We start from the raw sequence: 12,749 nt of genomic DNA on the forward strand, positions 1-12,749 counted from the left end.
TCTCTTACTTGCTTCTCAAGATCCCTGTTGAGTTCTTCCAAGGCCTGGGACTGATTGATATTTTTCTTGGAGGCTCTGGATGCAGGAGCTTTGACTTTGTTGTCTTCTTCTGGTTGTATATTTTGATCTTTTTCACCAAAGATTCTATGGTCTGACTCTTTTTTGCGCTGCTTGCTCATGATCCCAGCCCATTACTTGAGTTTTAAACTCTTTGTTAAGGTAAGAGTCTGCTTCCAATGTGGAGAGTGTACTGTCCCAAGCTTTGGGGGTTTATACAGCTGTTTTCAGAGATACTTGTAGGGACCTGTAAATTTTCAGTTGTTTCAAGGTAGTATGATAAGGTGCAAGGTGTTTACTCCTTTCCTGGCCTGTGCTCTGGTCTATTAGTGACCACAAGTACTACTTTTTGTCCTGGGACTGTGAGGAGGGGCTCCTCTCCACAGCCACTACAAACTCCACCACACCAGCGCTCCTCCTCACCCCTGGACCACCACCCAGAACTGTGACCCAGATCCAAGCATGGGCAAAGCAAGAGATTCCTGCCTCAGCACTGGCAAAGAGATCCCTGCAATCCCTCTCTGATCAGCCACTGGATTCCCCCTCAGCCTGTGGGCTGGACGCTCAGGAGGCAGCGCCCCCCCCCCCCGGGCCATGCTCTCAGGGAACAGGAACTGAGACCCCACGTTCCTCTCTCAGCACCGCAGAAACAGACTTTTCCCACTAACCCCATAGTCTTTGGCATTGGTGGATTGAGGAGTCGAAACCGTCACAGCTGCCAGCGATTCAGTCCTCTGAGGCCTGCTTCAGGTTTGCTGCGGCCTGCACGCCCACACCAAACTGTGCTCCTCTACCAGCACAGCGCAATATACCTTTCTGATCAATCATCCAGGTTGTCTTGGGCTGGAAATTCATTTCACTCTGTCTTTTTGTGGGTTCTGCTGCTTTAGAATTCATTTACAGCCATTTTTTATAGGTATTTGGAGGGGTTTGGGGGAGAGCTCAAGCAAGCCACTGCTTTCACTCTGCCATCCTGGCTCCACCCTCTTATATCTTTCTTCATAAGGAAAAATGTAAGAGAATTAAACAATTGTGATTGACAAAGCAAGCACATGTAATAGTAGGCAACATTCTATTGAGAAAATTTTATTTAGAGACAGGTGTGTGTTTCATCCCTTGTTTTCCAGATCCAAGACCGGTCACTGCAATTAATTTGATTTTAGCTTCTTCTAAGTGTTATTTTCATTTACATTCTGCTTTGTTTGCTCTGCACAGTGAACCTTAGCTTGTAGTGGGCAGGAGTGATACTATGCCCAAGTGCTGCCCATGGTGCTGAAAGAGTGGCTGGTTGCTCCTCTCCTCTGTCCCCAGAAGCAAAGACAGAACTGAAGGTTCATTGTATTCCCAAGTATTCATGGAGACCCTCTTTCTAGGAGCAAAGAACTGCAAACAAAGTAGCTCATCATCAGCTGAAAGAATTATGGTAGATAGGTGTAATGGAATATTATTGAATAATAAAAAAACGTGAAAAATTTTCATATGGGGAGATTGTAGGAACTGGCACAGAGAGAAAAGAATTAAAAGAACAATATATACAATTGCTACAACAATGTAAATGAAAAGATTACAAAGGAAGCTGGACCTGAATACTTGAAAAACCAATAGAATTTCTAGAAAAGAGATAATCAATAAACAATCAATAAGCATTTATTAAGCACTGTGTACTAACTACTGGGGCAAAAAGAAGGCAAAAGCAATCTCTGCCTTCAAGGAGTACATACTTTGGTGGAGGAGACAACATACAAGAAATCTACATAGAGCAGACAGCAGGTAACATTAGAGATAACGTAACACACCTCCTTCTTCACAACAACAAAGCTGGGGACCAACTAGAACAGAATATTATGTGTTGTCATATATCATCGTTATATCAGATGTTTTTCTTATGTCATTTATCATTTCTTTTAAAGGAGACATGGGATTTGAAATGACTGTGATATAAAGGCGAATAGCATGAATAATTTTTTTTAAGCGGATACAGACAAGAAAAAAAGATTGCCTAGAACTCACCCATCCTTTTTTTTTGGCAGTTGGGGTTAAGTGACTTGCCCAGGATCACACAGCTAGCAAGTGTCGAGTGTTTGGTCTGAGCCTGGATTTGAACTCAGGTCCTCCTGACTTCAGGGCTGGTGCTCTATCCACTGTGCCACCTAGCTGCCCTTCACCCATCCTTTTTATGTTGTTGTTATTGTTGTTAAGTCATTTTTCAGTTGTGTCCATGATTCCATTTGGGATTTTCTTGACAAAGATACTTGAGCGATTTACCATTTCCTTCTCCAGATAATTTTGCAGATGAGGAAACGGAGGCAAACAGAGTTAAGTGACTTGCCCAGAATCACAGTAAGTGTCTAACATGTCTAAAGTCATATTTAAACTCAGGAAGATGAGTCTTTCTGACCCCAGGCCTAGCAACTATGGTTAGAGGACCTGGCCTGGAGTTCTAAAGACCTGAATTCAAGATACATACTAGCTGTATGATCCTAGGCAAGTCACAATCTCTTTGCCTCAGTTTCTTCAAAGAGGAAGAAATGTCTTCTACAAAATTGGGATAATAATAGCACCCTGTCTCACAGGACTATTGTGAAGATCAAATGAATTAATATTTGTAAAAGTGTTTGAGGTAGTTGGGTGGTGCAGCAGACAGAGAACCAGCCTGAAGTCGGGCAAACCTGAGTTCAATTCTGGACTCAGACACTTACTGTGTGAATCTGGGCAAGTCACTTACCCTAATTGCTTCCCCCCCCAAAAAAAAAATGAAAGTACTTGGGCAGCTAGATGGTGAAATGAATAGAGTGCTGGGCCTGAAGGCAGGAAGTCCTGAGTTAAAATTTGACCTCAGACACTTACTAGTTATGTGATCCTAGACAAATCACTTAACCCTGTTTGCCTCAATTTCTTTATCTGTGAAATGAGCTGGAGAAGGAAATAGCAAACCATTCCAGTTTCTTTGCCAAGGAAATCCCAAGTGGGGTCACAAAGATTTGGACACAGCTGAACAACAACAAAAAGTGCTTAGTACATAATAGGTTCTACATAAGTGTGCCTTCCCTTACTCTGCTGCATAGCATTGCCAACGTGTCATAAAAACCATAGTCTTGGAACTGGAAGGGCCTTCTAGGCCATTTGGTCTAATCCTTCCAGTTTACGGAGGAGGAATCTGAGGTTCATTAACTTACCCAAGGTCACACAAGTACTAAGTCAAAGATGAGATTCAAACTCAGCTCCTACGATTCTACAGTCAGTGCTATTTCCACTGTACCAAATTGCTCCTTGATAACTTAAGTGGGTTTTATTGTTTGTGGCAGACCAAGATAAAACTATATAATATATAGATTAGAAATTCTTTTGGTTTAAGTTTAGGTTTCCAGACTTCTCCCACTACCAAACTGCTCCTTGATAACTTAAGTGGGTTTTATTGTTTGTGGTAGACCAAGATAAAACTATATAATATATAGATTAGAAATTCTTTTGGTTTAAGTTTAGGTTTCCAGACTTCTCCCACTATCATTTCCTACCTCTGTGGATCAGTTATCTTAGGAAATCTTCCTCTTATTTAACAATACAGTGAATAGTAGAGTCATCCTTTGGCTATTTCTGAGAGTGTATAAATAAAATCCAGAAGCCAGATTGCTCCTAGCTGCCACAGAAAATGAAGGGAGTCAAATACTTGCCAAGGGGTTGGCTCCTCCCTTATCCTTAGTTTTTGGGCTTCTTTAGGGCTTATACTAAAGTAGAATGAATAATTTCTGTTTCAATCATGTCAAAGAAATCCTAGTACAACCAGTGAAAGGAATAAACCAAGCATCTTGATTCTTTTTGTCTATATTCAAAAGGATCATGTTTAGTTTTTCCCATGTGAAAGTATAAGACCAGGAAATTTTACTTTTTTCTTGCTATTGTTTTTCACTCAATTCAGTCATATCTAACTTGGGCTTTTCTTGGCAGAGATACTGGAGTAGTTTTACTAATTAAAGAAAAAAAGTATCATTCAGTGAAATTGACATTTTGTTTTCTGGGTGCCCAGATATTATTGGACAATATGACTTGACTGGTCTTTGCCATTGCAGCCCTTCATCCTGTGGACACTAGAGATGTAGAAATGGAGGTCCCTAGATGATGTAGTAACAAGAAAAATATATCTGTCACTGAACAGATATGGTTATAAAGGAAGATAGTGTGAGGTCAGCTAGGTGAAGCCTGGGAGACCTGTGGGACTGACTCTACTTTGGTGAGCAGCATGTGCTTGCTGATTTTCTTAGCAAGAAAGTGACTTCATTGAATCATTATTCATCAATTCACTCAAGAAATGCTTTTTCTGTCTGGCTGACCCCCTGGATTTCATGGTCTCAATAAATTTATCACTCTGCAAGGTGAACTCTGAAATTCATACCTCCTCACACGACTTCCCACCATGAACTGAAGGACTTCATTTTGCCCACAGCTGGCTAACCTCTTCCTCCGCCCCCTTCTCAGCATCTTTTTATGTGTCGTCTCCCCCCCATTAGACTGTGAGCTCCTTGAGGCCAAGGACTGTCTGATACCTTTCTTTGTATCCTAATCTTACTGACAATATCCTGAAATGCCACAAGATGGCAACATTAGTTATTCCATAAAAAAATAGATTTTTCTTCCTATAGAAAGTACCCACAATTTCCAGAGTATTTCTACTCTGGTTAAGGTTTTTCACCTGTGAAAAATGAGGAAAAGAAGGATGTCCAACCCAGCAATACATTTAAGCTTCAGGCAGAATTTTTAAAGATTTGTCACAAATTATATAAGGTTTTCTTCCATCTCCCTCAAAGAAAATCAGTATTTGTAGGTTAGCCTTCATTGTCCTTCTCTCCCTTAATGGGTCTATAGGGCCACTTCTTGGTCTGCTTTTCTCTATGCCTCTTATGACTTTTCCTTACTTCCTTCTTTTATTCTCTTTTTTCCTTCTCTCTGCTGTCTCTCTCAACTGGCTGTTACATAAAACTGAAGCATAGGGGGCAGGTAGGCGGCAGCCAGGTGGCACAGTGGATAGAGCACCGGTCCTAGAGTCAGGAGGACCTGAGTTCAAATCTGCCCTCGGACACATAACACTTACTAGCTATGTGACCTTGGGCAAGTCACTTAATCCCGTTGCCCCCAAAAAACTAAAGTGTATTTGTAAAACTTTAATTTGTTTTATTTAATGAATAGGCTTGTTTCCTGTTTAAAAATTTTTTTTAAAAAAGGATAGGTATCATTATACTTTTCCTCTTTAAAATAAATGTTAAAAATATAAAGCATTTTTTTTCTTTTGTGGTTTCCAATGATTCGCCCCATGGGTTAGAACTCTTTCCAAAAAAGGTTTCTTATACTGTTCACTACAGCCTTTCTAGTCTCCTATGCCATGCGGAGTCAATGCAGAAAGGCTGTTTTACCTTTTAAAAAATTTTTAAAAAATTTTGAAGCCATCAGGATTAAGTGACTCGCCTAGGGTCACACAGCTTCTAAGTGTCTGAGGCAGGATTTTAACTGAGGTTTTCCTGATTCCAGGGCTGCACTCTAGCTACTTCACCACCTAGCTGCCCTATGGCTAAGTTTTATAAGGGAAGAGTTTATCACATTATCAGAAGAATGTGAAACATGGGAAGATAAACATAAAACATCCTTAGTCTTAATGGAGGAAGAAAACATGATCAGGCACGATCTTCCATCAATTTAAAATAATGCTTCAAATATGAAGAGCAGGTGTAAATACAGTGTCTTCCAAAACTCTTAGTGCAGTTTTAAGCTTTTATAGTTTAAACCTGACATCCCGTATAAATCACTTCAGTTTTTCTGCATCTATATAGCCAATCTATAACTAGATATGCCTATGTGTAGTTGTTGTTGTTGTTCAATCATTTCAGTTGTGTCTGACTCGCTGTGATCCCATTTGAGGTTTTCTTAGCAAAGATACTGGAGTAGTTTGCCATTTCCTTCTCCAGTCCATTTTATAGATTTATAGAAATTTACAGAAAATGAGGCAGAGTCAAGTGAGTTGCCCAGGGTCACACAGCTAGGAAGTGTCTGAGGCCAGCTTTGAATTCAGGAAGATGTGTCTTCCTGACTTCAACCCTCCCACTCTATCCACTGCGCCCTCGGTTGCCCTGCTGTGTGTGTGTAGAGAGAAAGTTGTACAAAATCTTTCTTACAGCCTTATAGAATTATCTTAATGCTCATGGCATTATTGAAGTGTACTTCCATTGAATGAGCCAGGTTCTTCTGGTTTTGTAAATGGTACAGAGTTAAGCTAATAAGCAGGCATATTTCAGACTCAACAATATCTTTCAGGGTTCTTGGACTCTAATATAAATGTTAAATACACCCCAACATGCCCTGCTGCATACTAGTGGATTGACAGTTGTGAATTCTTCCCCTCCTCCCAACACTCCCCTTCTTCACTGTCATCAAAAAAGTGCCTAATTTTGTGATAGTGACAAATAGAATCACCATGTTTTTAAACCGGAAAGAACGGAGATATCGGACCTAAATAATTTGCAAACGTATAGAGACTAGACCTGATTTTACTTTGAGGTAGGTCCCTCTACCACTGCAGCTCTTCATCTTCCCTTTGACTTGTCTCCTTAGCTGCCCACATCAAGAGATTCAAGTCTCTTGCCCAGAATTACATGTCCAGTCCATGTCAGAGGTCAGACTCGAACCCAGGTTATCCTGGCAATGAAGCCAGCTATTCAACCACTACCATACACTGCTTCTCTGTTGGCTGCGTAGAAATTGGGGGGATGGGAGTGGGGTAAAGAATTAGTTCACAACTTTTCAAGAACATGTAATTACTTATACTTAATCTTAGACCCCTATTAAAAACAAAGTCCCTACTTAACTGCCTATGATGGAAACAGAGTACATTTTTAATGAACTGGCTGTCAAGTTAAACTGGGGAGAGTGGGGAGCAAGGTATTGATTTGAGCAGTTTGGGGTTTCCTTCCAGTCAATGAAGGAGCTTGTCCCAGGGTCCCCAGGTGGGTGATTTCCAAATCACTGTGGGTATGTGTATCACTCTATCCAATTTTTCTCTAATTATGTCAGAAAAGGAATGGTGTGGCAGGGGACTCTTGTAAGCTAACCTAGGTCTGAGAAACTTTATTTAGGGAACAACTTAGGAAGTTTAGTACCATTCTGTCTGGGTATTTTTGTTCAGTGAGGACTAGCACCTCTGGTATGAACACTTGCCAGCATGGGCCCTGAAGTCAGGAGGACCCGAGTTCAAATCCAGCCTCAGACCAAACAGTTGATACTTACTAGCTGTGTGACCCTGGACACGTAACTTAACCCCAACTGCCTAAAAAAAAAAGACTGATATGAACACTTGCCAAGCCATTTTCAGGGCTGCTCATCCACATTTGCTATCCGCCTTCACCCAACTCTCACCTGTGGCTCCAAGGAGCTGTAGCATTTCACAGCAGCCACACCCCTGTAAAGCATCTTGGCAAATGGCCTAAACCAGGTTGAGGGTAATGGACAGGCCTCAAACCCATCGGTGAGTTAGAAGTATGTGTATCTCAAGGACATGAAGACTTTCTCTGGCAGAATGGGCAGATAAGAACAACTTGTTCCAGTGGTCATGAAGGCAGCCAAAGTAGGCACTGTAGAGAGCTTGGTCAGACATTGAAGATGCGAAGGTCATCCACTACACCCTGGGCCAGGGCCATCACTAACCATCTTGACTTTTGTCCTGGCACTGGACTTCGATGACTCTGGAAGACAGGATGAGGCCAACGACTTTGTGCAACTCTGTCTCACTTAAATCCAATTCACTTGAAAGTCAAGGCATCAAGACATCACTCCAGGATGTCACTGGTCCTCTTTGAAATGAAGGACAAATACTAACATCAACTGATTATATAATTACATGATGGCAACATAACTCTTCATATTTATGTATTGCTTTATAGTTTTAAAAAACACTTTCCTCACAATAACCTTGTGAAATAGCTATTGTTCCTATTTTAAAGATGAGAAAAGGAGGCTCAAAGTGGCTGTGACTTGCTCAGCATCACACAGATATAGTAAAGTGTGAGACTTCAAGTTTTCTAGACTCAGTGAATGTGGGTAGTACCAATGCAGTATGTCTTTTGACCTCCTACTGGAAAGGGGAAGCTCAGGACCCACTAATTTCAACCCTGACCTACCTTTACTTAACACCTTTCATTCCTTCTGTTTTGAATTCTTAACAATATCATCAAACTCATCCAGCATAATGTATGCAGGACAGATCTAAATCTAATTTCTTCTATATTGCTATACAATTCCAAACAGTTTTTGTCACTTCCTAAGTATTATCCTGGTAGCTGGGGGGGGGTTTGCATTTATCCAATACTAGAGTATTAGATGCAACTAGCTGATAAGGTGTATAGATTCACTGGCCCTGGAGCCAGGAAGACAAGTCCAAATTCGGCCTCCAACTCTTACTATGTGTGACCCTGAGCAAATCACTTAACCTCTGGCTGCCTCCCTGTCCTCATCTGGAAAATGGGATCATAATAGGCTATCTCATACAGGGTTGTAGTAAGGGGTCAAATGAGATATTTGTAAAGTACCTTGTACACATGGGCACTTAATAAATGCTTGTTCAGTCCTTCCTCTTCTTTTACGTTGTGTTTGTTTTGCTCTGTTTCACTCGTTGAGTGATCTGTTTTTTCATCAGCACCGAAATGAGTTATTGATAATTGCTTTGTTGTCTACTTTGAGATCGGGCACTGCCAGGTCTCCATAATCAATGCAGTTTCAGCAGATGTTCTTAGAGGAGCGGCTAGCTTCTTCCCATCACAACCTCAGACCCAGGGCTTGGCTGGTCAATTTTCAACACAGTTGACCCCACTTCCCTTGCTAGCTCGCTCTCTCCCTCCCTCCCTCCCTCCTTCCTTCCAGTAGTCTTTCAAAAACCGCCAGGGGAGGCGGGGTCTGAGGAGTGGCCACGCCCTCTCCCGAGCTCTGGGAGCTAATTGGTCCGAGCCCTGGAGGAGGGGGCGTGGAACCGCGCTCGTTACACGACGCCGCGCCTGGCGCCATTTTGTCAGCTTGGGTACGCAGCGCGGCTGGCGTTTGGGTGGTCCGTTCTGAGGCCCCCCATACCGTGTCACTCCGCTGCAGGCCCGCGTTACAGCCTCAGGTTGGATCCGGGAAGCGGTCCCGGCCCGGCCGGCGGAGGGGGCGGCGGTGGCGGCGGCGGCGGCAGGATGAGCGCGGAGGCTGCGGACCGGGAGGCGGCCACCTCCAGCCGGCCCCGCACCCCGCCCCAGACGTGCTGGTTCGAGTTCCTGCTGGAGGAATCGCTGCTGGAGAAGCATCTGCGTAAGCCCTGCCCGGGTAAGAGCCTAGCGCCACCGGCAGCATCGGGGGAACTCGGGGTCTCGCCGTCTCGCCTCGGCCGAGCTTCTTAGCCCTTGAGGGGGAGGGGCGCGGGGAGGGTGTACGCCTCCCGGCCGCTGCATGTGCGCACGCAAACACACACCCGCGTACGCAGCGCGCCCACGCACGCACAAACAGACAAGCCTATTTTTCTCTCCCTTGAAATTATTCTCGTATACACGACTTTTCTTTCCTTGAAATTATCCCCTACGGCACACACCTCCTTTAAATTACTCACCTACTACACACAGCTCCTTTTCTGCCTTTAAATTTAGCTCCCTACCACTCATGTTTCTCCTCTTGAAATTAACCCTCTCCTAAGGGACGTTTCTTCCCTTGAAATTACTCCCCTACCGTACACATCCCTCTCTCATTACAATGACCTCCTGCTACACATACCATCCTTTTTTGCCTTGAAACTACTCCTGTCCACATAATACGACCCCCCCCATCCCACCAGGCACACAAGGGATCCGTGGTCCTTTGCTTGAGATGCTCGTGAATGAGAGCAGCTCGAGATAGTCTATTCTACTTTTAGATAGCTGTAATAGGAAGGTTATTGGCAAATCCAAATCAAGTTGGTGCCCTTGCTACTTCCATTTAAATATTTTCGTCAAAGATATCTATGATACAGTAATAGACTTTTCAGTAATGTTGTATAGTGATGAGACAGTAGGCATATCCATCAGTAGTTTTTCTTCTCATCTATATTTTGTTCTTAATATTATCTGCAGTATTTGCCATTGTTTTCAAATCTTCTCCCTCACTGAGTTTTCTTAAAAAAAAAAAAAGAGGTCCCTGCATGTTTTTTAAGTTATGTTCCCTGTACATCAGGGATTCTTAGCCTGAGGTTCACAGACCTCCAAGGGGCCCGTGGATAAATGTCAGGGAGTCCATGAACTTGGATGGGAAAAATATTTCATGAGGCAGTATAATTAGTTTCCTTCGTAATTGTTGTGAGTGGTTTGCCATTTCCTTCTCTAGCTCATTTTACAGATGAGGAAACTGAGGCAACCAGGGTTAAGTAACTTGCCCAGGGTCATGTAGCTAGTGTCTGAGGTCATATTTGAATTCAGATCTTCCTGACTATTCAAGACCCCACCTAGGTGCCCTTTCTATTGTAATTATATATATTTTATGCATTCATGAATATTTTGAGAAAGAGTCCATAAACTTCACATTAGATTATGAGCTTCTGGAGGCCAAAGTCTGTCTTTGTATCTCTAGCACTTAACGCAGTGTCTTGCACATACTGGCTTAATCAGGGCATATTGACTGACTGATCATTCTGCCAAAGGGATCTACTACCCAGAAAAGATTAAGAACCCTCAACTCTAGATCTCCTCTCTATTAGACCAGGTCCTACTGCTCTCCCTCACTTAATTTTCCTTAGTGTCCACCTGCCTGCTGGGTAGATATAAGAAGTGTGAGAGACTTCTGCTTGATGTTGACTTCTTGGGTGGGACTGCTGCCAGAGGTGTGGAGCAGCTCATTGGTCCTCTGGGTCTCTGGTTGATTGGTAAGCTGGGCTGGAAGAGAAAAGGAAAAAAAGAAACCACCATAACCTCTGGTCCTGTTGGGGTTGAAAATATTGGAGATTGGAGCTTGTTCTGGGTTTTTGGAGCCCAGAGATGCTGGTGAAACTAGCCTAGCCTCTCCAGTATGCCCTGGATAAATTATTTGGGAATGGGAATATAATAATAATAGTCTCTGTAGAGTAGTGAGCAAAAGGTGGTTTCTTGCCCCAAGCCAGACACTGTATAGGAACTCTTGTGAACCTGTCTCATCTGTAAAATGAGGGTGCCTGTACTCACATTGCTCACCTCACAAAGTGAAGAAAGAGCTTTATACATGATAAAGCAAGTAAGCATTAGTTGCTGTATTGTGTGAGGATGTTAAGGATTTCTTACCTTTTGTACTTCAGTAACTTTTGGGGTATTTGAAGGGATAGAAAACATTAGCCTGGGAGTTAGACTTGGTTTCCAGATCTGGCTTTCCGTTTTACTAGTTTACTCAATCTGTGTTGCTGTTTCCTTAATTTCTTAAATGAGAAATAATGTCAGTCCCACCTACCTCCCAAGGTGCTTGTGGGAACAAAATGCAATAACCTCACAAATTTTTAGAGCTAACTGAAATTAGAGGTCAGCATCTCTGTTTTATAGATGGACAAATGTCTTAGAGAAGTCTCAAGACACAGAGATGAGTAGAATATTAAGTCAGGTGACAATGTTAACAGTTACAGTGTTTTTGCTATAATAGAAGTCAGGGGATAGTCATCAGTATATTCAGCAAACATGTTCATTATCCTTATACCAGTTGGGCATGTTTTTGGTGGATTAGAGAACTTAAAACACTCCATACAACAGATACACAGCTTAATCTTGAAAGGTATGCTTCCCTAACAGCTAGTACACGATTTTTTTAAAAGTATGTTTTTTTCCTTGTCTGTTATAGCATTTATCATCATTGAAGCCTGTTATACTAGACAGTAGCGTGGTTTACTTGGGCAGTACTGCCCACTTTCTCTCTGTAAAGTTCACTGGTTCTGTATGTGATGATTTAAAGAGAAAAAAAGCTGCTATTTGGTTAGTGCTGCCTAACCAAATGAGTTCTGTAGGGACCTGTAGCATATGCCATGTCTGGCTGGGAGTGTAGAACATCATACTTTTCCCACCTTGTACCCCTTGAAACATATTTCTCATTTCTCCCCACCCTATCTCATAGCACAGAACTTATTTGTAAGTAGGTTATGCCATATCCTGTATAAGCAGTTGATTGGATATCTAGTCAGGGTGAGAAAAAGGATTGTTGATTTCCATATCACCAAAATTAAAACTGCATCTGCTTTTTTTTTTTTTAACTTAGATCCTGCACCAGTTCAGCTGATAGTTCTGTTTTTGGAACAGGCTTCTAAACCTTCAATTAATGAACAGAACCAGGTTCAACCTCCAGCTGATAACAAGAGAAATCGAATTTTAAAACTTCTTGCTCTTAAAGTTGCTGCTCATTTGAAATGGGATTTAGACATATTAGAGAAAAGGTATGCAACTTCAAACTGAATTTATCTAAAGTACTATTTTTGGTATTAGTTTTTTTTTAACGTCTGGCATTTAAAGGTAAATTTATTTTGATTTCTATTCTTAATTAAATTTGAAAATGTTTTAGTAAGTATAAGAATACATCTAGATGTAAGATATATAAATGACTTTTAAAATAAAATACAAGAAAGAGACTGATTAAGACTCAATAGTACTGTGAACTGTACAGTTTTTTATGCCATAAATGTGATAAAATAATTTGGTAGAGAATGTATT

The 12,749-nt window shown here is 41.9% G+C and overlaps 1 protein-coding gene and 1 long non-coding RNA gene across 7 annotated transcripts in view; one reads left to right on the forward strand and one right to left on the reverse strand.

Moving 5' to 3' along the window:
* Positions 1 to 1,688: 1,688 nt before the first annotated feature.
* LOC144457015 (uncharacterized) lies at positions 1,689 to 8,922 on the reverse strand. The gene is made up of 2 exons (XR_013486288.1): positions 8,625 to 8,922; positions 1,689 to 7,889 (listed from the first exon to the last, which is right to left on the reverse strand). It is a non-coding gene; the product is annotated as an uncharacterized LOC144457015 (long non-coding RNA).
* Positions 8,923 to 9,079: 157 nt separating this feature from the next.
* INTS8 (integrator complex subunit 8) overlaps positions 9,080 to 12,749 on the forward strand; it is a 53,668-nt gene continuing 49,998 nt past the window's right edge. For all 6 annotated transcript variants that reach the window (XR_013486289.1, XM_020968676.2, XM_020968672.2 and 3 more), the window contains exons 1-2: positions 9,080 to 9,393; positions 12,301 to 12,475. Coding sequence is in view for 5 of the 6 variants with exons in the window: in XM_020968676.2 (XP_020824335.1) it covers positions 9,264 to 9,393; positions 12,301 to 12,475 (305 nt within the window). In the remaining variant the exon portion in view is untranslated. The remainder of the gene's footprint in view (positions 9,394 to 12,300; positions 12,476 to 12,749) is intronic.

Source organism: Phascolarctos cinereus, unplaced genomic scaffold (assembly GCF_003287225.1).
Source record: "Phascolarctos cinereus isolate Bilbo 61053 unplaced genomic scaffold, phaCin_HiC Scaffold_4;HRSCAF=312, whole genome shotgun sequence".
NCBI classification, from domain to species: domain Eukaryota; kingdom Metazoa; phylum Chordata; class Mammalia; order Diprotodontia; family Phascolarctidae; genus Phascolarctos; species Phascolarctos cinereus.